Source organism: Colletotrichum karsti (assembly GCF_011947395.1).
Source record: "Colletotrichum karsti strain CkLH20 chromosome Unknown Scaffold32, whole genome shotgun sequence".
In the NCBI taxonomy this organism is placed as follows: Eukaryota; Fungi; Ascomycota; class Sordariomycetes; order Glomerellales; family Glomerellaceae; genus Colletotrichum; species Colletotrichum karsti.
Window position 1 is genome coordinate 143,605 of NW_024065932.1, and position 24,517 is coordinate 168,121.

A 24,517-nucleotide genomic window follows, 5' to 3' on the forward strand; every position below is an offset into this window, starting at 1 on the left:
GTGCTGCAGCGGATACATCAGGCAAGGTTACACGCCCTCGAGTCACTCCTCGTCGTTCTCAACGACATTAACAATTGCACGAGGTCTGTGGGGGAAATCATTCTACTCTTCATCCACGTCTATTAAATTACGTAAAAGACTCTATACTAATGGGGGAATAATGTGCTGACATCACTCTCTGAGTGTTCTCATGCAATGGGTGGGACCATATGCGCGCAATGAAGGCGTCCTCTATCTTTTCTCCACAAACCAACCCGAAAAAAAGCAACAATTCAGACATCTTTTCTTTGGCCCAGTACTCCTGTGCTGTGATGGGAGGTGGTATGTGGCACAAGTATGCCCAGGTATCACGACCACATGTGACAAAAACAGAAGCATGCATGCGCTATGCTATGCTTCCATGCAACATACAATAGGAAAAAAAGGGGTCATCGTGAGACCGGATATACGAGACGATATGTCTTATCTGCGGTTGAAGTTCAAGAACTTGCTCTGTTGGGGTTGTTAGTAAGCTGTTCGATTGTGAGGTAGGTGATAGGGGGACACTTACAGCAGCGAAGAGAATGATCAAGTTGCTTCCCACGAACGCGATGAAGATACCGAGATCTCTCCAGCGGTTGTCAAAGTTCAAGCCGAGAGGCGTGTAGAACTCGTCGCCAACCTTGTAGGCGCAGTATTGGCAATCTTGCGTATTATTGTTGGCGAGGTAACCAGGGCCACCCCGCTCGAAGAAGGGCTGCATGTACTCTCCACACGTCTGACCATCGGGGGCCTTGAAAGGGTTGAACTCAGACTGAGCGCAAACAACCTTCAGGTCGTGCAGGGCCGTGACGACCATGCCACCGATGAGGCGCGTGAAGGGGTCGAGCTGGTACAGCCACGCGCGCCAGAAGCCGGGCATCTGCGGCGCGGGAATGGTGACACCACAGAAGAGGGCGAAGGTGATCATGATGAAGGGGTCGAACTGGGAGGAGATGAAGGGAGAGGGTGTGAGGGAGGCGAGTGCCTGGCCCAGAGAGACGGAGAAGAGCTCAGTGATGAGGATCATGAAGAACTGGTAACCAGCGCGGGAAGGGTCGTTCTGGAAGCCCGGCATGAAGTACAGGGGCAGGAAGAAGGCGACGGAGCACATGATGGAGTAAGGAAGCTCTGCGATGGTGATGGCCGCGGCGAAGGTGAGGGGGTTGTACATCTTGGAGGAGCTCTCGCGGAAGAAGAGGGCACGCTTGATGTGGAACATGACCTCGACCTGGGAGATGATGAGGGCGGGCAGGACGGTGACCTGGAACATGACGAAGACCTTGTATTGCAGGGAGCTGCGGCTGTCGTCGAGGTTGAGATAGGTCAAACCGGTGATGAGGGCGACGATGACGTGGTTGAAAAGACGGGTGAACAAGTAGTTGGGGCTGCGCCAGAACGAAAGGTTCATGCGGCGAACAACGACCTTAAGCTGGTGCATCTGCGGCGAGGCGTACTCCTTCTCGAGATCGGCGTTGACAGTGCGACCGGCGGCCATGCGCTGTTCCTTCAGCTGAGAGATGGTGTCCTTGACGTTAGCAAGCTCTGCAGAATCGTCCCAGATGTCTGCCCAGTCGCGGTTGCCAACACGGGGTGCTGAACCGGCTCCGACGGCTTCCAGCATGTACTCGGCGACGTTGTCGGTGGGCTTAGCGACGGCGCCGTGGCGCTTGAGATAATCGCGAAGGACGACCGCATCCTGGCCGATGTCACCGAAGTAGACGGTGCGACCACCACGCTGGAGGAGAAGAAGGCGATCGAAGTTCTCAAACAAAGCGGCGTTGGGCTGGTGGATTGTGCAGAGAATGGCCTGTCCAGCAGCGGCGAGCTTCTTGAGGAATCGCACGATGTTGAAGGCACTCTGGGAGTCGAGACCAGAAGTCGGCTCATCGAGGAAGAGGAGGAGTTCGGGCTTGGCTGCGAGCTCAACGCCGATGGTGACACGCTTGCGCTGTTCGACGGTCAGGCCGAACTCAGGGGTTCCAATAATACAGTCCGCAATGTGTTCCATTTCCAACAGGGCAATAATCTCCTCGACATAAGCAAAGCGTTCAGCCTCGGGCGTCTCAAAGGGTTGGCGGAGGAGAGCAGAGAAACGGAGGGCCTCGCGAACGGTTTGGGTCGGGTCGTGAAGATCAAGCTGTTCGGCGTAGGAGGTAGAGCGCTGGAACTGTTTGCCGGGCTTGACGCCGTCGACAAGGACGTCGCCACCAATAACACCAATGTTCTTGCGGGAAGCAAGGACGTCGAGAAGGGTGGTCTTGCCGGCACCGGAAGCTCCCATGAGGGCGGTGAGCTGGCCAGGCTTGACGTATCTAGCGAGAGGGTTAGTAAAAAATCATCATCAAGGCAATGGGAGGTTTACCCAAAGACATTGTTCAAAAGACGGCGGGTACCACCGGGAACAGGGACGTCGTAGTTAAGGTTTTCCCAGGTAAGCACGCTGACCGAGTTGATCTTCAGGTCAGAACCCTGGTCGGTGTTGTCTCCACGGCGCTTGGCTTCCCTCTTCTGTACCAGAGCCTCGTTGAGCTTCTTGCGTTCCTCGTTAGGCTTCTGGTAGACCTTTGCGTTGTTGCCGCCACCCGCGAAGTTGATGACCTCACCGAGAGTGACGTTCATGATTAGGAAGAAGACGATAAGAGCGAGGATGATGCCCCAGTTACGCCAGAGATCACCCTTGAAGTAGGAAAAGGCGTTGGCGATGTAAGCAGAGCCGTCAACGAGAGTCGTTCCCGAGATAGAACCGGCGAGGGTGCAGACTTGGTGGTTGATGTCGGTGTAACCAGGACCGGAGGGGATCAAGGACTCATCAGAGCAGGTGAGCTTGAGGCGAGAGAACTCGTTTTCCATCATGGCGCTGAAGGCGAGACCAAGGGCGTTGATCCAGTAAATCCATCGGAGCCACTTGTGCTCGGACTGGTACTGGATGAGGTAGCCAGAGGTAACGACAAAGAATGTGATGAGGACAACTGCAAACTTGATGGCGTAGTCGAAGTCCTGCGAGATGATGCCGATACATCGGAAGAACAGAGTCATGGCGATGTTTCCTGACAGAATCATCAAGTAGAAAGTGAAGAACGCGCCGGCTTCGCGAACAAGACCAGACATGAAGTAGACGATGACCGAAAACACCAAAATCTGACTTGCTGCGAAAGCCTGATCGACAATGATCTGAGCAATCCAGAGTGCTGATGGACGATGGAAGGCGTACGCTTTGTGTTTGTTAACAATAGCGCGACCGGTCATCGTGCCTGCTAACTCGGAGAAGGCTTGGAAGGCGTTGAACAGGAGGGAGATGAACATGAGACCACCCTTGCTGAAAGCACTGGCGGAGGTAGAACCGAGGCGGAAGAACAGGGTACCGAGAACGATTGCGATGACGATGGAGCGGAGCCAAGAGAGAGCGAGGGCGAGACGGTCCTGGAGCTTGAGAACGAACTGGCGCTTCATGAGAGCCCAGACCTGGAGGTGGAAACCTACGGCGTAGACAGAGCGGTGGGAAGAGCCGCGCTTGGCCTCTCGGACGGCGACCTGGAAGTCCTCGTGCTTCTCGGTCTCCTGGGCCAGGCGGGCCTTGTACTCCTCCATCTCGCTGTCGAGCTGCTTCTGGAACTTGGACGACTTGAAAGCCTCGGCGAGAGTCTCGGGGCTGTGGGGAGCGTTCTCGACGGAGCGGCCAGCGGCGTATTCACGCTCGAACTCGTCAGTGCAGCCGGTGACGTAGTCGGGGGTTGTCTGTCTGGGGCGGGGAGCAAAACCGAGACCCTCGAAGTAGGCACGAGCTTCCTTCGCGGGGCCGAGGTAGACCTGCTTTCCGGCATCGATAACCATGACCTTGTCGAAGAGGTTGTAGATGTTCTCCGAAGCCTGGTACAAGGAGACGAAGGTGGTGGTCTGGTAGAGGTTCGTCTGGACACGGAGGGACTTGACGAAGTCGAGCGCGGTGGAGGCGTCCAGACCACGAGTACTGTTGTCCCAAGAGAGGACGCAGGCGTTGGTGATCATCATCTCTGCGATCGACACACGCTTCCTCTCACCACCAGACACACCTCTCACGAAGGCGTCGCCGACGACAGTGTGGCGGGTGTGCTCGATGTTGAACATCTTCAGGAGAGTGCTGATGACCTGCTCCTTGAACTCGTTCTTGGACATGCCGGCAGGGCGCTTGGCAGGAACCTTGGTGTCGAGGGCGAAGCCGAGGGTCTGCTCGACAGTGAGGGTCGAGTGGTGGATGTCGTCCTCCTGGTTGTACACGGCCTCACCGCGATACCTCTTGAACTCATCGGCGGTGAAGGGTCCGTAGCGAACGTCACCAGTGACACTGGTAAAGCCGGCGCGCTGGTTGGCAATGGTCTTGAGGAAGGTGGTGCAGCCAGAACCAGGCTTGCCCAAAACCAGGACCATCTCACCAGGCTTACACACACCCTTGAAGTGATCCAGCAGGGTTGCCTCCACGCCCTTCTTTCCCAGACCCAGCATGTTCATGACGGGAGTGACATAGTCGAAGAAGTTGACGAAAGCGTCGGGGAATGTCTGGACGTAGTTGGTGGTACCTCCCATGCCCGTGACGGTGAGCCCGTCCCAGTAGGCGCCGATGTGCTTGGGTCTAATACCGGCCTGGCGCTCGGCCTCGACGCCACCGCGCAAGACGCCTTCCAAGTCAAACTGCTCGCCGTCCGTCTCGGAAGACGGGGTGGCGGAGTTGACGTTCGCGACGGCCTTCTCGGCATCCTCCGACTTCCTACGGCTGTTGCGACTGTTCACTCTGCTCGCGCGGGACATGCCAGAGAGTTCGCGCTGGAGCTCTGCAAACTCGGCCTCGGCCTGGTGGACCGAGATACCGGCGTGAATGGAGGTGAAGCCATCGGGGTTGTTGGCGCGGGCGTCCTCTCTCTGCTGCTCGGCGTCGGCGGCGGTCGAAGTCGAAGATGAAGATCTCGGTGCGGGTGTGGTCTCGGTGGTGGTGGTGTTCTTGTCGGGGCTGCCTCCGGCGACAGCCTCCTGCTGCTTCTCAAAGTCCCGGTCCGCCATTGGGACCGTTGGAGTGAGAGGTATTTCGCAATCGGGTTCGTGATTCACTGCGGCGCAGTTCGTATTAAGATGGAAGCCAAGGGGGTAGTTAAAATCGGCGCCAGTGAGAACTCAAATAGTAGTTTGAGTGACGGCGATCTCGAGTCGACCGGAAAGTGGCGGTTGCTGGTCCGTGCCGGTGAGACGAAAGTTGTGGAGGTACGGATACCTACGCCGGGTCGTCGATGTACCGTGGGGGAGGAGCGAGAAAGATGTGAGGGACGAACGGTCCTAGATATGGGAAATAGACGAAAGGATGGAGGGGCGGGTGTTGTTGTAGTAAGGTAAGGGTGGTTAAGGGAGTGTGAGTCCTTCGGCGGAGGAACGGTGGAAGAAACAAACAAGCAACCGTCGTCGACCCGAGACGAGACCGAGTTGACGGACGAGAGAGAGGGAGTGAAAGGTCTCTGGAAGAGGCTGCTTATGAAAGTAGCAACGAGCCAGGAGAAGGAGAGGAAAAAAATAAAGTGTCCGCACTAAGCACGACAAGCTGGTCTGGGCAAGCTGGGCCTGGTCTCGTTCGGATCGACTTCGGGACACCCTCCACTCCCAAACAAAAATATTACCAATCAAGGATGAATGACAATCTCAACCGGAGTCGGGGCCCGGAAGTAGGACGTGTGGGAATCCTTAAGGCCGTGGTGGGTAAGTGGCAGCTGGTTCTTTTTTGGATAGGTTGGCAACGACTTCAGTTTGTTAGCAGGGCTGGTGGTGAGACTGCGAGAACAACCTACAGAGGTTACTTGTCCGCTGGGCAATGCCGGGTGCGGTATGTAGGTACCGTAAAAGGTGTTGCTTAGCACCCGGGACCCAGGACCCAGGCCAGGCCAGCTGCAAACTCCGTATCGAATGTACTTTTTCTGGAGTCATGGATTCAAGATGCGACTGTATCTGACAAGGTGGAGAGCGGCGGAGAAGGTCCACTGCTAATAAAATGTCGGGGAGACCCAGGCATCGTCTCCACCTCTATTGCCAAGTTCGGTTTAGACAGGTTGAGAAGTTGGGAACTCTCCCAATTACGAGCAGGGGACCACGAAGTGGGGGTACGGCTAGGTGGATCATCCTTTTGGCTTCTTGGCAACGACTGGTCCATGTTAATGTACCTATTGCTGTTGTGATAGTCGATGAGCCATCTTGAGCCATCGTGATACTCTTGCGGTCACAGACCGGACGGCTGGGAGTCAGACGGCCACTAGAAGGACACCGCAAGGCTATGCGTCCTGGAAGTCTCTGCAACGTGGTGGTGGATGAAAAAGGAAATTTCTTGTCTTCTGGAGTGAGAGAGAGAGTTTGCCGTGGCAGGATCCCTCCGTCAGCAAATGCTCCGATCTTGAGGCAAGAGGCGGTCAGCGATGGGATGAGATGGGATGAAAAGAGCCATCGGTTGCTCGCTAGGGCGTCATCGGAAAGCAACCGCTTGACACTTTCTCAATGCAGTTCCAAAGTAGTGTAGGTGCGTGACATGTTCCTCGGCACATCGCAGTTAAAGTGCAGGTGCGCAGCAAGGCGAGCGGTTATCGCCAGCTCCGGGAGCCAAGATTAACGGCAACTCATAAGAGTTGCATGATTGAGGGCGAAGTTCGCGAGATGCCTCTTGGAGTACAGTGTAGAAGCACCTGCCATTCCAGGACGCATCTGGCAGATCTACGGATCGGATACTGGCACGGCTGGTACCGGTAAATGAGATAGCACATGTACACATTAATGGATGTGAGCTGCCGCCGCAGTACGAAAATTGGAACGCAGGCATCCTATTCTACCTACCCAATGGAATGTGACTCTGTACTCTGTAGGAGCTATCGCATCATCGCTATCTCTTAAAATCCGACGACGCGAGGCAAACACTAAAAAAGCAAATCACCGTTGGGTGCAGTAGCCGCTCCACTGATACTGCGAATGCCAGGCCTGCACGTTGCCCTGCGATGTCTGCAGGCTGCGGTTGGCGCAAAACACCAACAAAAAGGAGACTCCGACTGGCAGGGAGGGAGAACAACAAAAAAAGGCGGCAAGAAAAGTGGAGGGCAGAATCTGAGGGAAACAAATCCCATGTCGCAGCACTTTCGCAAGGCAAGTGCCAGTCGGAGCTGTGCCTGCCACTGCCCGGGCCTGCAGAGATGACGGCGTGGGTTGTCGGCGCTCCTGTCCCCACAATCTCTTTTTTCTCTTCTTCCATCGCTCCTTCCTTCCATTTTCTTCGGCCCCTGCCCGGCTGGACGCCTGCCTGCCGCTTGTGCTTCCACGCAGGCTCGTCACTTCCGCCGTTGGAAAACATGTTAGAAATTGACCAATCATGCATCTTAAAAGATAACTTTTGTCAGTGAAGTGGGGCGCTGACTCTGGTTTCGAGTCATCCGGCGAAGGTGGGGTTTCGAGGTTCGACTGCCCGTTTGAGGAATTCGGCAACCTCCGCTTACTCAGCGGCTAAATTCAGCCAACCAGAGGTAAGAAATGCCAATGTTTGGAGGGGCCGGTATCAACCTGCCTCTTCCGCAGCCTGTTCCAACACAAGCAAACTCCAATATCTGCCTCTGCATCTCGAAGCAATCAGCATTCAGCATCCCGGTCGAGCCATCTCTTCACCTCGTCGACAATATGCCTGCTCTTTCGCCTCAAAACGTTCCCACAGGCCAACGTTCCACTCATTATCCTTCCCGCCGCCTTCCCGCCAAACTCCCGCTCGATTTCCACTCCCAAAAAGAAGCATATCTCAACCATCTCCGACTTTCTTGCCATCCATCTTCATCTTCCACCGTTCCCAACTGCATGCCGCACCTGGCCGCCGATCTGATAAGAGGGTCCAGCATCTTTCCCTCTTCCGGGTAATACTTCCACGGGTAAGCTGCAGGGCACCCATGCCCGACGCCGCGCTGCGATTGCGACTTCAACTGCGCCCAATGTGGGCTCTGTCGTTGCCCCTTACCTAAGCCGCCACGACTCCAAGACCCTCAACTCCTTTTTAACGCCCGCCGGACAGCGAGACAATCAGAAAAGACGCGACGGGGAAAATTCGAGAGTCGCTGTGGATACCGGGCTCCGCGGGCGCCCCTGTTCCATGTTCCAAATTCCAAAAGCTTCTTCCTCCGCCGCATCGGCGGACGCAGGCGCAAACTCCTTGGAACTGGTGTGTCTGACCCGGGCCTTCACTCCGAAAATCTCACTTGCGCCAAATTCTGATGATGGATCTGCCAGTTCATCACGGCTTATCAAGCATCGGAGTATTCAGGACTTTTCGCAATTGCCAAGCCCGCCGTCGACGTGACTCACCGACAGATGCAATATTCAAGTTTTCGTACAGTACAGAGCAGTTCTCGAGAGATCAATGAAATGGCGAACATGCGAACCATTGCGGTCTCGCGCGAGAACGAGAACGACGGGGGCCACGAGATGCAGCATTAGCATTGGCGCCGTGCCACTGCCACGCACAACGGCCGCCCTGTCGGGGACTTTTCCGTGAAGTGGCAACCTTGAACTCTCCGCAGCGCAGGCAATTTAGTGCCCTGCGGCCTGCGCCTCCCGCTCGCCCTTCCGCCGCGAGTCACCCGTCTTGCCCTTCAACTTCCGTGCAATTCACGGAGCCCATCGGCCGAATGGCTCGGCGAGGATTCCTAATCCTGGGCTCCTAATCTCTCCAACAGACACATTTTCAATCGTCGGGTCATCAGCATATGTCCGCCGATGAGAAATTAGGAATTCCCGATTTACGGACCCCAGACAAATCTGCGTCGTGGTCAAATTGCCAAGCTCCGCTAAAATCGCACACATCGCACAAGTGACAAAAAGTCCGTCCGTCTCATCGCAGTTACTACGACGTAGGCATGCGAGCCGAGGAACGGCGTGACGCATCGCTTTAGAGCCAGCACATGGCACATGGTCTACGAAGTACCTGCCTGCCGGACACTTGAGCCTGATCGTCTCGGCTCCAAGTGCCGCGACTCCAAGACACGAAACAAGGACGCGAAAGCCAACTGACATCTTCCACTTAGTCACTCGTCCACCAGCACCCCAATACCCGGTGCGCCATGCAGCTCTATGCTTATGCGTCCTTCCACCGACCCCTCTTCAACCCGAGCGAACGATGTCAATTCGCTCGCCCTTGCCAGCATCCGAGCGACATGCGTGGCAGTCTGCTCACAGACTTGAGAGTTCAGATCATCCTCTAAAAAGAACAGTGTGCTTGTCATCATTCGAACTCCGTCCAGTCTGCCGTCATCCCTGACTTGCACCAGCCGAGCCGATTCAGGGAATGAGGCTGTTTCTTTTTCTTTAGTCAGCATGTATCAAGTCGCTTCCTGCAAGATTGACTTTTCCATCTGCGACTCTCCACGGCAAACTTGTCTACGTCTTACTCGACAAGCCACTAATATCGTGGAAGAAAGCCGCACCCTCTTGACAGGGAGAGTGAAGCTGTTTCTCGGCTAAGCCCCGGAACATTTTCCAATTGGTGTCATGTCGTTGACTAGAGAACGAAGTGCACCGTCGAGTCGTCAACCCCTCCATCCAAAACCTCGTGGCTATCGAATCCGAACTCTAACAGTGATCTGGAAGCACTATTACATCGTCTCAACTTCACTGACGCCGCTGTTTGTATGGTCACAATATCTCCGCAGACTAACCTACCCGCCCAAGCTTTGAGTGTCTCAGCGCATGATCTGGCCCCTTGGGGTAAACAAGCCTTGTGTGCCACCGACGGGATCTGACAGCTAGACACCAAGTCGCAACGAATCAGGTGCTGGAACTGGCAATCCCTTCGCAAGTCGGTAGGTTAACTGTACCACACGAGGCCGTTGGCGGCACGAGATACTTCGCCGCGGATCGCGGAACTTCGGGTCCTTGGTAGAATCCGCCGGTACAACGATTGTCTGAACCCTGGAGGCCCTCGACATCGGACGTTTTCTCGTGACAGGCCACCGCCTGGGACAGGTGCGACGTGAGTGGCTGGGGTTGGCTTGGACCCGACTACATCGGATTTACGACCGACTTGCTGGGTTTCTCAGGGGTGGGCTCACGACGTGCGAATCCGAATTCTGAAGCTTGCGATGTGTGCTAACGGGAAGGAGACATTCGAGGAATCATAGACGCGCAGCGGTTTACATAGATTTGCTATTGCGGAGTAGTCCACATTGATATCCCGGAAGGATTGCGACGCGTCTTTCATGATTGGAGTTGCCGTCTGACTGGGCTCTTTGCCGAGAAATCATTTACTGTCGTAGTATAAACGGTAAAAAGCAAGAGTTCTCGAATAGCAGTGAGTTCAGGGTGATAACGGCGTGCAGGAGGAGTCTTTCTAGGATTGTGGAAGCCCTCGGATGAAGCTGCTTTATGACAAGCGTGCCACCGCCCGCTGTGATAATGGAAACGAGAACATGTGTCGAAAATATGACGGTACATGATAAACGGCTGCTGATGACGGATGGGCATGATCGCGGACGGAAGTCCCATTTGCAGCACTGTCTATTCGTCCACGATCTCTGCCTCGACCTCACCCAGTGTTCACGTAGCAGGGCTAGCAGATCTCAGGTGATGTTACGACGAAGTCGACCAAAAGGAATCGGGGAGAATCTCCCCTCCCCCTGAGGTCGTTGACGTATAAGTGAAATGGAACTGAGTTGTTCTTATACTGTTGCCATTATCTTAGACGGGTTCACGATAGTTGCGAAGTCTCGCTCATCTCTTAAGACCGAGCGAGAAGGTGGGGTTATGTGGTTTGGGTTGGTAAACTGCCTCGTACATGGCTTGCTTGGAAAGAACCTTATGGCGAGAGTCTTTTTGGGAATAACTACATGTTTGTTTTGGCTGTTTTGTAGCTTCGGGTGGTTTGTTGATGTGAATTTTCTGCCGTCATCAAAGCACCTGAACTGCCGAGTCTTTATGTGTGGAAATGGTGGAAGCTGTGATGGATCTTGAGCTCCTCACTTCGTTCGGGAAGTAGCCCAAGCTGAAGTGTATGGTTTCCTTACGAGACATCTCCCACTTTCTTGTATCACCGCATGGCGGTAGGAACCGCAAGCTCATATGTATCGAGTCTCACCTTTTGGCCAACGTATAAATTTCCTCCCACGTTTGCTTCTCCAGCGAGACTGCCAATGTGAGTTGGGTACATTGATGCGTCAATAGTAGTTCCTAGGACGCTCGCAAGGAAATCTGGTCAACATCACCGGGTTGCGAAGGCCGATCAGCGTGTCAAACGTGTATCATCGAGCAGTTCATTTTCAACTAACGTATTCGCGGATGAATATCCACTGGAAGACAACGCTTAGCAATGAAGAAGGACACGATTGTTGATTTCGAGGTTGGTCGAGGTGAGTTTTGTTCGGTGTGGGGAGATGGTCGGGTTATCGCAACAGCAGTACAACCTCCGTAACCATCAGCTGCGTGGCTGCGACCTGATTGATTATGCAGCGGCTCCTCAGGGAGTGCCATGCTTCGAAAAGGACCGAGAGTATGTTGTGAACACTCAAGGGGTCGAGGAAGATGTTGATGTTTGGAGGACTGAGCACTCCTATGTTGATGAGGAGTCACGGTCGAGCATCAGTCATCTGACCCCCTTAGTCCGTCGAGCGAGTCTCCGACGTCGACATACGACAGGCGAGCCCAGCGTATGAATGGAACCTTTATCTCAGGATAATTCAGATACACATAAGGACTGTGAGGGGTTTCCCACACTGCACGCTGAGAGATTGGAGGAAGGTCTTGGCCAATCAATTCCGGCATTTGGAGGTTTGCCGAGGTACTTGTATTGAGATGTACCGTTTTGGGGCTCAGTGACTGTAAACTGTAAGGTGAACAAGATCAGTGCTTATCTAAGAACATCTAACTTCAGTTCAGCACGAAGAATACATTTGTAGCTTCGCAGTACTAGGAGCGTAGAAAAGCTGCTTTTTGTACATATAAAGCGGTCTCTGTATTGTGCAAAGTATACAATCCCTCCGTACTGCAATCTCAGCTCAAAGCCTGACGAGAGCATCTGCTTCGCCTCCACCGCTATGGGCGTCAGTTCTCGACCAGCACCTTCAAGCTCGACAGCGGGCTTCTTTCAGACGCCGCCCGATGTCCTCAATCAATTCCACGACGATGCTGCGCTAGGCCGCGCCTTGAAGCTGTTCCTCCCCAAGGACGTCCTAGCGTCACGCCCGACATGGCCTCGTTCGGCGCCAAGGTGCTCTCCCCGAAAGTCCTCAACTGGGTACTCGATGCCGAGCGCAACCCTCCCTACGTCAAGGCCCTGGACTCTTGGGGTCGTCGCCGGGACGAACTGATCACCAGCGAGGGCTGGCGGAACCTGCAAGCTCTCGGTATCGCCGAGGGCATGGTTGCCATTCCTTACGAAAATCAGTACGCCGAATACTCTCGCGTCTATCACTTTGCCAAGTATGCTCTGTGGTGCGGTAGTGCGGCATGGGTCAATTGCCCGTCCCTGATGTCTGACGGAGTGGCGAGTCTCTTTCGAAAGCACCTCACTGAGTCGGACCTGCCCCGGGACCAGCGGAGGATCCTTCAAAGTGCGTACGAGAGGCTCACGAGCAGAGACGCGGACTTTGCCTGGACGACTGGGCAGTGGATGACGGAAAGGCAGGGAGGAAGCGACGTCAGCATGACAGAAACGATTGCGACGTACGACCCGGGTCGGACCCTGGCTGTCAAAGCTACTGATGGCAACGACCTTGGCCCATGGCTCATCGACGGGTTCAAGTGGTTCAGCAGCGCGACTGATAGCAACATGGTGGTCATGCTTGCGCGGACACCCAAGGGCATCAGCACCTTCTTCGCGCCCATGAGAAAGACGATGACGCAGAGAGACGTCCTGGGCAACGACACGGAACTGAACGGCGTCTCCATCCAGCGTCTGAAGAACAAGCTCGGCACCAGGGCTCTCCCTACCGCCGAGCTCGAGCTCAAGGGCGTCCGCGCCTGGCTGGTCGGGGAGGACGGCCGCGGCACCAAGGAGATCGCCACCGTTCTCAACATCGCCCGCGTCCACAACGGCGCTACGGCGATCGGCCTCTGGGGTCGAGGCTTGGGCATCGTCCGCGCCTTCACCCGGGTTCGGGTCGTAGGTCGACGGCCGCTGTGGAAGCGGACCGGCTTCATGCGAACCCTTGCGCGTATGCATGCCGAGTACAAAGCCAACGTACTCTTCAATCTTCTCGTTGCTGGCCTGCTCGGAGTCACTGAACAGGGTCAGATCGCAGCGTTCGCCGGCAAGCCTATCGGAGCGAATGTAGCCGGCATAGGCCGGGTCCCTGGGCTCCGTGATGAGGCCATGGCGCATAATCTCTTCCGTCTTCTGACGCCTGCTCTGAAGGGACATTGCTCCAAGACCTCCATCTCCGGCCTTCAGGAGTGTATGGAATGCCTTGGAGGCGTTGGATATCTGGAGAACGAGGACATGCAGTTCAACATCGCCCGCCTGTACCGCGATGCCAATGTCATGCCGATCTGGGAGGGTACTACCGACATGATGGCAGACGATGCGATTCTGAGAGTACTTCATGGAAAACTCAGAAAGCCAGTAATGGCTTCCATGGAGGCTTGGGTCAGCACCCTCCTACAGCAGATCCGAAAGCATGGTGAATTCCAGACACAGCACGATCAGGTGACGAAGTGGTGGGCGGAATTGAAGGCCTCTGTGGAGGGAGTCAGCAGAGAAGAAGCGGAGCTGAGGTCCCGCGCCGTTATGGACTGCCTGGTTGACATTGTTCAGGGCCTGATGCTTCTTGTTGATTCCGTGCATGACGGAGACGAGGTAGCTGGGTTGGTAGCAGAAACTTGGTTTGCTGAAAAGTGTAGGGGAACGACTGTCCAGCAGAAGGATTGGAGGCAGCAGGTCGATGCGGACTTGAAGATTGTGTTTGGATCAAAGACATATTCCAAGGCGTCCAAGTTGTAAAGTTGCATATTATCGAGGACTCAGGAGATTTCATAAGTTAACCAGCACTTTTTTCTTTTACCTAAGTAATCTACTTGGAGCCATCACCCACTATTCAGAAGATAATTCGCATCCAGTCATATCAAAAGGGGAGTTTGAACTCACTTACTATTCTATATAGGTTAATCTATACTTTGTAGTAAGTAAATTATGTAGGTAACGTAATAAATCTATGTTGTTCAGAAGACGCTTGAGCCTCCGTGATTCTGCAACGCCATTTGGGACCCCATCATCATGTTACTTAAATATCTTACTGACGCGGGAGCTCAGTATGTAGTTGCTGCCAATACTTTGACTTTCTTCTCAAAGCTGTCACTAGGCGCAGCCGCAAGAGTTCGCCACAAGGGGCCAAGATGAGTATTTCATCAATGGAGCCTGCCTTCAAGATCAAAGCCAACAGGCAGTGCTTCTCACCAGAAGAAGAATTCGTCGTTATTTTGTGTCTCGTTATTCAATCATGTCGACATAATGTATGGTTCTGAGTTGGCAGGAGTACGGACGCGCGAAGGCTTCAACTTTTACGAACAAGCTCGCTGTTGTTTGAACAGGTCCAACAAGGAGCCCAGGCAGATATGCGCGTTTCTCGTGTTGAACAATGGCATGGATGCCATTCTAGTGGTCGCGGCCGTAGGCTGGCAAACGACGTGTTTCTATGGCTTGGAGATGATTGACTCTCAGATAAAGGCGAAATTCGACTAGGTGCTCAAGTTGAAAAATGGCTGCGCCCCCAATCAAATTAAGGGTGTGCTACCAGCTTTCCATTGCCATTAAGTAAAAGGGCAAGCAAATCTTGGCTGTACACTTGCCTCAATCAGGGCACTTTCGGTGTCCTTCAACACGAGGCTATCCAATGATTGTTCAACACGAAACCTGAGGGCTGCGTCGGGATGACGTTGCATAGAGCGTGCATACGCATGATCCATTCACCCTCGCTCCGCCCCTCTCCCCCAAGAGAAAGTGAAAAATGAACGTGGCTGCCTGAGAAGACCCAGAAAGCCTGATGTAGGAGACTCCCGACTCCTACCGCCTTCTTGACCATCTCCCCTCATTCCTCCATTTCACGCGCTGGACGTAGGCGTCTGGGACCACCATACAACGGCGACAATGCGCCTCATCAACACCACTTCACTCGAAATAGTCGAGTTCTTTGACAATGACATTCCAAAATACGCCATCCTGTCTCATACTTGGGGCGATGGAGACACGGAGGTCTCGTTCTCGGACTTTAGACGAGGCGATCCCTTAACCAAGGCCAAGCCGGGCTACCAAAAGATCGAGAATGCTTGTAAAGAGGCATCAAAGCGCAGTCTTCATTACGTCTGGGTCGACACCTGCTGCATCGATAAGACAAGTAGTGCTGAGTTGTCCGAGGCTATCAACTCGATGTTCCAATGGTACGAAGAAGCCGAAATCTGCTTCGCCTACCTCGCGGACGCTACTTCGGCTACGGCACTTGAGCCTTCTGGGGCTTCCCGCTGGTTCACAAGAGGCTGGACTCTTCAGGAACTTTTGGCCCCTTCGAAATTGGAATTTTTCGACGAAGATTGGGGATTCATCGCCAACCGACAAGACGCGGCAGAAGCCATCAGCCTGACTACTGGCATAGACCAAGTCTTCTTGACAGACACGTACGTTGGGTCTCGTCGCAAGTTGCTGGCGTCCGCAAGCGGTGCCACGAAGATGAGCTGGGCTGCCGCACGGAAAACAAAAAGAAAAGAGGATATCGCATACTGCCTACTGGGTATCTTTGACGTTAACATGCCGCTCATATACGGAGAGGGCATGCGGGCATTCACGCGACTTCAGCAGGAGATTCTTCGCAGCTCCTTTGATCCAACACTATTGGCCTGGAACCGTGCGGACTTGGTTCAGTTTCCACCTGATCCGGAACCAACTGCGGTCTGGTCAACTATGCTAGGCATATTACTTGGGGAAATACATCCTTGGCGCGCAGGGTATCGATATCATGTTGACGAGTCCCCGATTGGACTCCTCGCCTCGAGTCCAGCCCAGTTCCGGCACTGCAGAAACATCACAACCCATAGGATCACATGCGACTGGAACTTCAAAACTCAGGGGCTAGAGGTTACCCTACCTGTCTCTGAAGATCAAGTGCCATATGCTATGATACCATGCCACCTAGGAGACGATCCGAGAAATCTGTTAGCCTTACCTCTTCAGACGCACACACCTGGCGTGTATCTGAGATCAAACGAACAGCTAAGGGTGTTAAGTCATGAAACATGGCAACGGTGGCCAAAGAAGAAAGTTATGTTACGCCTTACCACAACTGAAGATTCCGAAAACCAGGGACGCAACTATACTAGAGGGTCAAAACTCTGGGTACGAAACATTCCTCTGTCTTTGACAATGGTTAATGCGTACCATGTCGATTCATCTCAATCTATCGATACACCGCTGAGGCTACGACCTTGTCACTTGAGCAAAGAAAACTCGCTCACTGCAGTGGCTGACACCCAGAATGGTAAACAGACTATAGTCGTTCTATTGCTGAAAGACAGAGTCTCAGACACATCGTTTGCTGTTCTCATCAAAGTCTTCAAATTTGAGGGTCTCTTCAACTCCACCAGGCATGTTATATGCATGGGTGATACCGAACGACTGGTTTGCCGGTTTCTAAAGTTGGCCTCCCCTGCACAGCTTGCTCAAGAACTGCAACTATTGTCATTCTCTCAGTTCGACTTGCTGCCAACCCATCTCCGCCACAGAGAATTTGTGTATCTTCATCCTACAAAGATGTATATCTTCGGCCAAAAAGTATGGGTCCTAGACGTTAAGCTATCGAGCCATGACCCTCGACCGTGGATCGCCAGATGTGGTCAATGGTTCAAAACCCGTATGCACTTGCCAGATGCTTACTTCAATAAGTCTGGGTGGCAGTTTTTCAGGCAAAAGTACCCAAGTTTGCTTCAAAACGGGCTCATATTCATGGGTGACTCCGTGATGTTGAACTCAATCATGGCCATAGTAATGGTGCTGTTTGCCAAAAGTGGTGTGTTTCTTCTTCAGTGGGCGTGGAAAGCCACGCCTTCAATTCGAGAGGAATATGTTTGTACTTCCTGTTGTCCATGGCTATGTTTGACCAAATCGAAGGACTGGTATATCTTGAGCTTGTGCAAACTCATTCCTCTCCAATCCGTGTTTCTTATAGTGCATCGGTTGCTGCCGATGGTATCATACTTTCTTCCAGAGACATCAGACTTCATCAGAGCCAAATGGTTAGTTTTGGTCTCTGTGAATACCCTTGCGATACTTTTCCTTAGTCAAAAGCTAGCTGGCGTTACATCTTTCTCGGGTGTCATCTATGCGATTTTGTGTCTCCCGGATATGGCTAGTTTTCCTGGATTCCCCAGGGAAAATAGTCCGAGCTTTGCAATAAGAGACATCGGAAAATCAGCGTTTGATTTATTAGTCCTCGGTTATATCTTTCATTTGGTATTCGACGGTGTTTTGGTTTGGATTTAGGCACTCAGGCATAGTGTTTGAATCTGAAAGCTGGAGAATGAGAAGTTTGTTACTCACGTAAGGTTTATTCCGGAGAAAGGACTGCGGTTTTTGAGAAACATTATGTTCTAGATGCTAAGACTGGTATGAGGGACATGGGACTTATTATGAATAATTATGATCAATCGTTTAATCTCTATCAAAAGCCATATTCAGCTCGTCTATCACGTATCAAGTTCGCTTGTAGAATGATTACAGATGCCCAATCGAGGCTCTTCATCAAGACTGTTTCTTAAAAAGCACTGTTATTTTTCAGTAACTGCCTCCTCCTGCAATCATGTTTCGTTTCACCCTAGCTGTGAGTGCTTGACTCCATCCGCAACAAGAAACGTCCACGCGAGAGGTGGTAAGTGCTCCACTGCAGCCAGCCCTAAGATCCATAGACCCATCTGCTGCCGGCCCTTACAACACTTCCACAGGAAGCCGCATTCGCCCAGATCGTCTAGTTGGTTAGGATGATACGTTGTGGTCTTGTTACGCAGCAGTTCCGTGTTGACGGCGGTTCGAATCCGCCTCTGGGCAGTGACTTTTTGCGTGTTTCGTCAAGTTTTGAGTCTGCTATGTGGGGCTTGTCTAAGGATCGGCGTTGGAGGCAGAGTTGATTCTGGGCTCGTTGCTTTTGCGCTGGCTGCATGGGGGCTGAATGCCATCGCTACTACTTCCGATGAGTTGTGTTGAGCCAGGTTGTTCTGAGAGTTGAACACCACCTAGCTTCAACAGCCGGATGCTGCAGCGGCTGAAGATGGTAGTTGGGTGACATCTTACCACCATGTCTGCAAAACTCGGCTTCCATTTACCCAGCCTCACAAATGATAGCAATTTCCTCTGTCTCATTTGAGTAGAACACGAGAACTGCATTCTCTATTGACCTCTGAACGGCCCAACTCCTCGCCCTCCCCGGTGTCTTCTTATAGTACAGTATTAACATACACACGTGCGCAACCCTTTTTATCGTCTAACCATGCCAAATGCTGGCGGTGCCGCGCCAAATCCACCCAGCCCAAAAACGCCATGCCATGCGGAGTCGAGTGAAGTTGTTCCAATACAGTTGTTTGTCCAGGCCTCTCGAGGCACTCCGTGGAGTACTCTCAGCCTCTCATCCCCTCACCCCGTCCTCTCGGTATCGAGTGGCGATTCGCAAGGTCTGAATGTCCGAACCAATATCCGACGCCTCAAAACCCCAAACCGAGAGGAGCCACGAGTAAGTGCAGGCGCACCCCTCACCGGTCCTTGTAAATCTTGGGCTTAAACCCCTCCTTCACCTCGGCCTCGACCTCCTCTTTCTCGACGAGCGGCCCAATCTCCTTCTCCAGCCTCTCCCTCGCCCGCAACACCTTGCTCTGGAGGTAGAAGCTGCCGCCCTTCTTGGGGTCGTTGACGTCGAAGAGCTTCTTGAAGCGCTCCATGACCTGCCCCGCGTTGTTGGCGCCGTCCTTGGGCGCCTCGACGTCGAGGATCTTGCACGCCTCGTCCAGCGTCATGCCCGAGGCGCCGTTGGACTTGACGGCCGCGCCGCCGCCGCCGTTCTTGGCCTGCGCGCGCGCGTACTCGGACGAGGCCTGGGCCTGCTTGTAGGCCGCGGCGAAGGAGCGCCCGACGATGCGCGAGCCGACGAAGAGGACTTGGGTTACGAGACGGTAGGCCTGTGGGGTGACACCGCGATGTTAGTCTTCTGTATCGAGTTGAGAGGCTCGCGGCCCGGGGTGCGGTGGACTTTTGCGGTGGTGATGGACTGCGGTGGCGCAAGCGGGACCGGAGGGGCACGGAGACTCACCATCTTGAGGTATTAACTCTCGGCAGTTCCTGCACGAGGATGTTTCTGTAGGGATATGTGGAATCGATATTCGATCGCGCGCGACGGAGGGAACGCGGATGCGGTGCGGACGGACGGGCGATCGTCGCGAGGCAGAGCTGCTCGGGTTGAAGGTGGATGACTTCGCCGATGCCAGAAAAATCCATCGATATGCCGACGAGAAATTCCGAGAGCTCGGAGGTCCCAGTTTTCCCGTGCCGAGACTTTTTTTTTTCTTAGAGTTTATTCTGGAAGCCAACGTTGAAGGCGCCTTGCAGCTGGCACCAGCTGGGCATTCATAGCAGCTATCGAAATTGTGAAGATGGATTCCCCCTGCTGAGTAAACATAACACTGTCATTTGAGTTCGACACTATCACCAAAAAGCTCCGGCGAGCTCGTGCGCTCTATACGATAAGATACATATTATGGGCTTGCTGAGCTTATTCTCACCTCACGTTGAACCCGCGGTATAACGGAGTCGCAACAGACTACGAGCGGTTTCCCAAGGATCAGCAGCCCCTGCCAAAGTTCACGATGCCCGGCAATGCAGCTGTTAATGAGCCATTGTTACCATCCATGTTCGCACTTCATTTACGATGAGTACGAGTATGGTACGGTGACTAAGTCAATGGCAACTCACGACTCATGCAAAGTGGCAATCGTACCACCACACAGAGCAAACCTCGTCATGAGAGAGAATATGTACCGGTTGATTTATGTACCCCGCGCATTGGCAGTCTAACTAATTATATACACAGAAGAATACTCTAGCAGCATTAGGCTTAACTATTATCGAGACCCGAAGAGGCCTAAGACCAGGTAGTGGTGGCACCGACAGCAGCGCCGGAAGTCGGGATCAAGAAGTTGCTCGCAGCAATCTTGCCGTTGGCCTGTCTGGCGCCCTTGACCAGGCTCGAGTCGACGCTCTTGAAGCTCGAGTCGGACCACGTGGCGCTGCCGTCCCATGAGTTGCCGCTGCTGGTAGTGCCGCTGACGAGAGAGGTCTGGCCGCTCTTGGCCGTGGTCTTGGAGTTGCCGCTGGCGACGTTGTTGGTGAGGGTCGACTTGGTCGTGATGGTCTGGAAGCCGACGGCGCCGTTGTTCCAGGCCGTGTTGCGCTTGAACTGGAAGTTGCCGGGCTGCTTGTTGTCCGTGAAGCCCTTGGCGACGTTGTCGAAGGCGATGCAGTTGGTGATGACGTGGTTAGCCGCGCCAACGTCGGCCGCGTCGCCGCCGCCCAGCTTAAAGCCGTTACCATCGCCCTGGAAGTCGCTGAAGCCCCAGCGGTTCACGCCGTTGCCCCAAGAGATGGTATCCATGATGGTGACGGGGGACTTGAATTCCCTGTTGGCCGACGATTAGTAGTTGTTTCGAGGTGTCGTGGATGAAGACGCGGGGGTGACTTACCAAAGGTCGAGACCGTCATCGACGTTCTCCCAGAGACGGGCGCCCTTGAGGATGTTACCGGTGCCGGAACCCTCCTTGCAGGCGAAGCCGTCGGCGCTCTCGCCGTTCTTGCGGGGGTCGCGGTTGCGGTAGGAGTCGAGGTAGATGACCTGGTTGTTGCTCAGCGAGCCCTGCATCTGGAAGCCGGTCTCGTAGTTGTCGTGGGTGACGATGCGCTCGAAGTAGTTGTTGGAGCCATCGCGGAGGTACACGCCGTACGGGCCGTTGATGATGGTCAACTTGTAGAACTTCCAGTAGTTGGCCTTCTCGATGTGCAGGACACCGCGGTCGCCGTTTGCCAGCGAGGCGTCCAACGCAGCAGGCGTGCCGGGAAGGGCCTCGCCATCGAGGATGACGGCCTCGTCGTTGTACGCCGTCAAAGTATAAGGCTTGTCGGCGGTACCGCTCTTGGTGATCTTGATGTTGGTCGTGGGCGAGTAAGTGCCGCCACGGAGGTAGATGGTGTCACCGGCGACGGCCTTGTCAACGGCCTTCTGGACTGACTTGAGGGGAGCGGCGAGGGTGCCGGCGGCCGAGTCGGAGCCGGTGGGCGCGACGTAAATGTCGGCGGCCAAGACGGCCGGAACGACGGCGAGGAGGAACTTGTAGAGACCCATGTTGCTGTTGAGATGATACCAGTATGGCAAAAGAAGGAGAGACTGCAGCTGTGAGTGATCAACAAGAGGGATCGTCAGTGCCGCTTAGCCGGCTGCCATCAAGCTTAAATACAGAGCTTCGGGTCGTCGACAAGGACGCCCTCGTCTTTGACAGCTCTCGGCCTGTACCTTAATGCGAGCAAGCTCATATCTGCCATCCATGGTTCTCTCGGTAGTCGCGCTCTACTTGCAACCGCTATTGGGATGCCCTGTTAATTGGGGTTGAAGGCACGTCGTCCTCCCGTTGGTGGAAAACAATCTCCACAGCCGTAGGGCACCTCATTGATGGAGTCTTGGCCGCAAGAGGGCGGATCCGTCGACATCTCCGTGGGAGAGAAATCCCGGCAATGGAGAGATTCGAGGAGTGACCGGGATGGAGGGATCCCCTGGGTTCGTAAGGCGATGCCGTGAACTTGGTCCAACACTGCGCCAGTCGGGTTGTCCCCACGACATGAAGAGAGGAAAAAAGCACGCACTCTCCCGGAAAGCCTCGACCGGCGCATCTCACTCGCCCTCCATCTCGGAGACCATCCGGACACGGACTTGATGGAACGTTGACCAGGGCTTTAAATCGCATCAAGCCCACGCGCGACTCAGTGAGCCCGCTGGCCAGGTCGGTCTTTCGATGGAAACGTGCCCGAAGGTGTTGATTGCTATTCGGTACCAAGGCACCATTGAGGTCAATATCGCGAGACCTTCATTGAAGAGAACCACATCTCAATCTCGCGGTGTCGTCTAGGAACCCGCACGAGTTGTGGAGCTAAACAAACCCACTGCCGTCGGATCTTGGCAGACTCTCTGCTCGATGAGTCGAGACCAGTCCCAACGCCATGGGTTAGCAAAGGGGGCCCCGTACTTGCGCAGAAAACTGCCGGACGTAATATCTCGGGAATTGGGTAGCGAAGTGGCTCGCAATGCTCAGTACGCTGGCAAGACGCTGGCTAGACGAGGCACTTGCCTATTCAAGCAGTGCCACGAGCAGAGAACCGCGCTCCGTTTGACGCTAATTCGAACAGGAATCTGGTTCCAGGTACCAGTACTATCTCATCAGCTCGCCTCTGTCTTCGGTAGAGCACGATTGACAGGAAAATTGGATGATTACGTGACGTCGAGTTTTCCAGAAAAGAAAAGAAACACTGTTGTTGACTGTTAGCACATTTTATGCAACGGGCATGAGCAGTTCATCTCATATTATTTGATGAAGAACATTGAACGACAACAAGTGGAATGGGGAACCTGGACTCCCGTCGGTTGGATGGGATGGAGTCTTCTTGGCGTGGGAACACAGGTGATTAGATAAGTCACCTTTATCGATAGGTACCTACTTTACTATCACTTATCGATACGACATGCTATCGATAAGAAATTATTCACACCTGACTTGCAGCTCTCAGTTGGCCTAGCAATCCAGGCACCGAATTTCTCCCCCAAGGTCCCACTAGCTGCCCTGACGTGTGTGGTGAACCTCCAAAGAAGCTACGTCTCCAACACCGACCTCCGTCCCAAGCTCAGGAGGGCGCATACAATCTATCCTCACCACGCAAACCAGCCGACCCGCCTCCAGGGCGCAAACGAAAAGGGCCGCCGACCGATCGCGATACCCTCCTTTCTTCTTCTCCTCCCATCACAACGAAGAACTCTCCGACGAACGAAACCCAGCCGACTCGACAAGGGGGAGCGCTAGCATCACAGGGCGCATAGGGATATCCAAAAAGAGAAAACAAGACAGAGCCGCATACGAACCACACACACGCACGCGCATACGACAGCAACACGATGTCGAACTACTACCCCCAACAATCATACGGTCCCGGCCCCGGCCAGGGCGCCCAAAACCTCCAGTTCTACCCCTCCTCCTACTCGCCCGCGCCCGTCTCCGGCCACGCGACCCCACAACAGGCCTCGTACGGCTACGGAGCCCAGCCCTCCGGCTCGCAGTTCGGCGCCCCCAGCGCCGGCGGCTTCGGCGGCGCCGCGGCCTTCGGTTCCGCGGCCGGCGTCTCGGGACGCATGGGCGAGCAGGGCGGCCTCAGGACCGGCTGGCTCGCGGCCTTCTCGACCGAGGGCTACGACGGGGAGCCGCCCCTGCTCGAGGAGCTGGGTGTCAACTTCGGGCATGTTATGGCCAAGGTGCGTGGGAACAGCAGCTATCGCGATCACAGCGCGATCACAGCTTCCTCCGGGGAATGACAGCATGGTGGGATGCTGAACTAACGCGCATCGCAGACACTCGCGGTCCTGAACCCCTTCCGCCGGATCGACCAACATCTAATGGACGACTCTGACCTCGCAGGCCCGATCCTCTTCTTCCTGTAGGCCTTCCCTCCCCTTAACCTCATCATACTCCCGACACCGCTAACACCCCAACCTACAGACTCTTCGGCACATTCCTCCTCTTCTCCGGCAAAGTCCACTTCGGCTACATCTACGGCCTCGCCCTCCTAGGCAGCACCTCCCTGCACGTAATCCTCTCCCTAATGACGCCCACCGACATCCACCCCTCCGGCGCGGTTCCCGGTTCCCAAGCGCCCCAATACGGCGGCGGCCCAGGCTACCCGAGCGGCGGCCCCGGCGCCCCCGTCGACGCGCACGACCACCCCGCCCGCAGCGGCCACTTCTCCTCGACCCTGACCTTCGCGCGCTCGAGCTCCGTCCTGGGCTACTGCCTGCTGCCCCTGGTCGCGACGAGCCTGGTGGGCATCGTGATGCCCATGGACACCCCCTTCGGCATCGTGCTCACGACCATGGCCATCCTGTGGTGCACGTACTCGGCGTCCGGCATGTTCTGCGCCGTGGGGCGGATGAGGGGGATGAGGGGCCTCGTGGCGTACCCGCTCGCCCTGTTCTACGTCGGCTTCGGCATCATGGGCATCTTCAGCTCCAGGGGCAGCGGTGCTCTGGTCAAGGCGGCTGCCGGGTTGAAGGCGTGAGTGGTGGACGAGGGAGGAATGTTGAGGAGTTTCAAGACAATGTTCACCGCAGTCCGCTGGGATGCAGCCGAACAAAAGATGCTTCCGGGTGCGCGATGGTAAGACAAGGTGTTAAGCGTTGGAAAAGGAATACGCAGCGCAGTCGACAGG

The 24,517-nt window shown here is 54.6% G+C and overlaps 5 protein-coding genes across 5 annotated transcripts; 3 read left to right on the forward strand and 2 right to left on the reverse strand.

Moving 5' to 3' along the window:
• Positions 1 to 462: 462 nt before the first annotated feature.
• On the reverse strand, positions 463 to 5,052 carry CkaCkLH20_09116 (bmr1-like protein; the record flags this gene model as incomplete). The annotated part of the gene is made up of 3 exons (XM_038891831.1): positions 463 to 492; positions 551 to 2,333; positions 2,384 to 5,052. 3 exons carry the CDS (start codon positions 5,050 to 5,052, stop codon positions 463 to 465), a joined length of 4,482 nt encoding a protein of 1,493 aa, XP_038742764.1.
• A 7,174-nt stretch (positions 5,053 to 12,226) lies between these two features.
• On the forward strand, positions 12,227 to 13,978 carry CkaCkLH20_09117 (uncharacterized protein; the record flags this gene model as incomplete). The annotated part of the gene is made up of 1 exon (XM_038891832.1): positions 12,227 to 13,978. One exon carries the CDS (start codon positions 12,227 to 12,229, stop codon positions 13,976 to 13,978), a length of 1,752 nt encoding a protein of 583 aa, XP_038742765.1.
• A 1,143-nt stretch (positions 13,979 to 15,121) lies between these two features.
• On the forward strand, positions 15,122 to 16,100 carry CkaCkLH20_09118 (uncharacterized protein; the record flags this gene model as incomplete). The annotated part of the gene is made up of 2 exons (XM_038891833.1): positions 15,122 to 15,883; positions 15,972 to 16,100. 2 exons carry the CDS (start codon positions 15,122 to 15,124, stop codon positions 16,098 to 16,100), a joined length of 891 nt encoding a protein of 296 aa, XP_038742766.1.
• Positions 16,101 to 18,762: 2,662 nt separating this feature from the next.
• Positions 18,763 to 21,398, reverse strand: CkaCkLH20_09119 (pectate lyase L; the record flags this gene model as incomplete). Its single annotated transcript, XM_038891834.1, has 3 exons — positions 18,763 to 19,185; positions 20,172 to 20,679; positions 20,743 to 21,398. The coding sequence occupies 3 exons, from the start codon at positions 21,396 to 21,398 to the stop codon at positions 18,763 to 18,765; spliced, it is 1,587 nt and encodes a 528-aa protein (XP_038742767.1).
• Positions 21,399 to 23,213: 1,815 nt separating this feature from the next.
• Positions 23,214 to 24,367, forward strand: CkaCkLH20_09120 (Yip1 domain-containing protein; the record flags this gene model as incomplete). The annotated part of the gene is made up of 3 exons (XM_038891835.1): positions 23,214 to 23,567; positions 23,664 to 23,749; positions 23,812 to 24,367. 3 exons carry the CDS (start codon positions 23,214 to 23,216, stop codon positions 24,365 to 24,367), a joined length of 996 nt encoding a protein of 331 aa, XP_038742768.1.
• Positions 24,368 to 24,517: the final 150 nt, after the last annotated feature.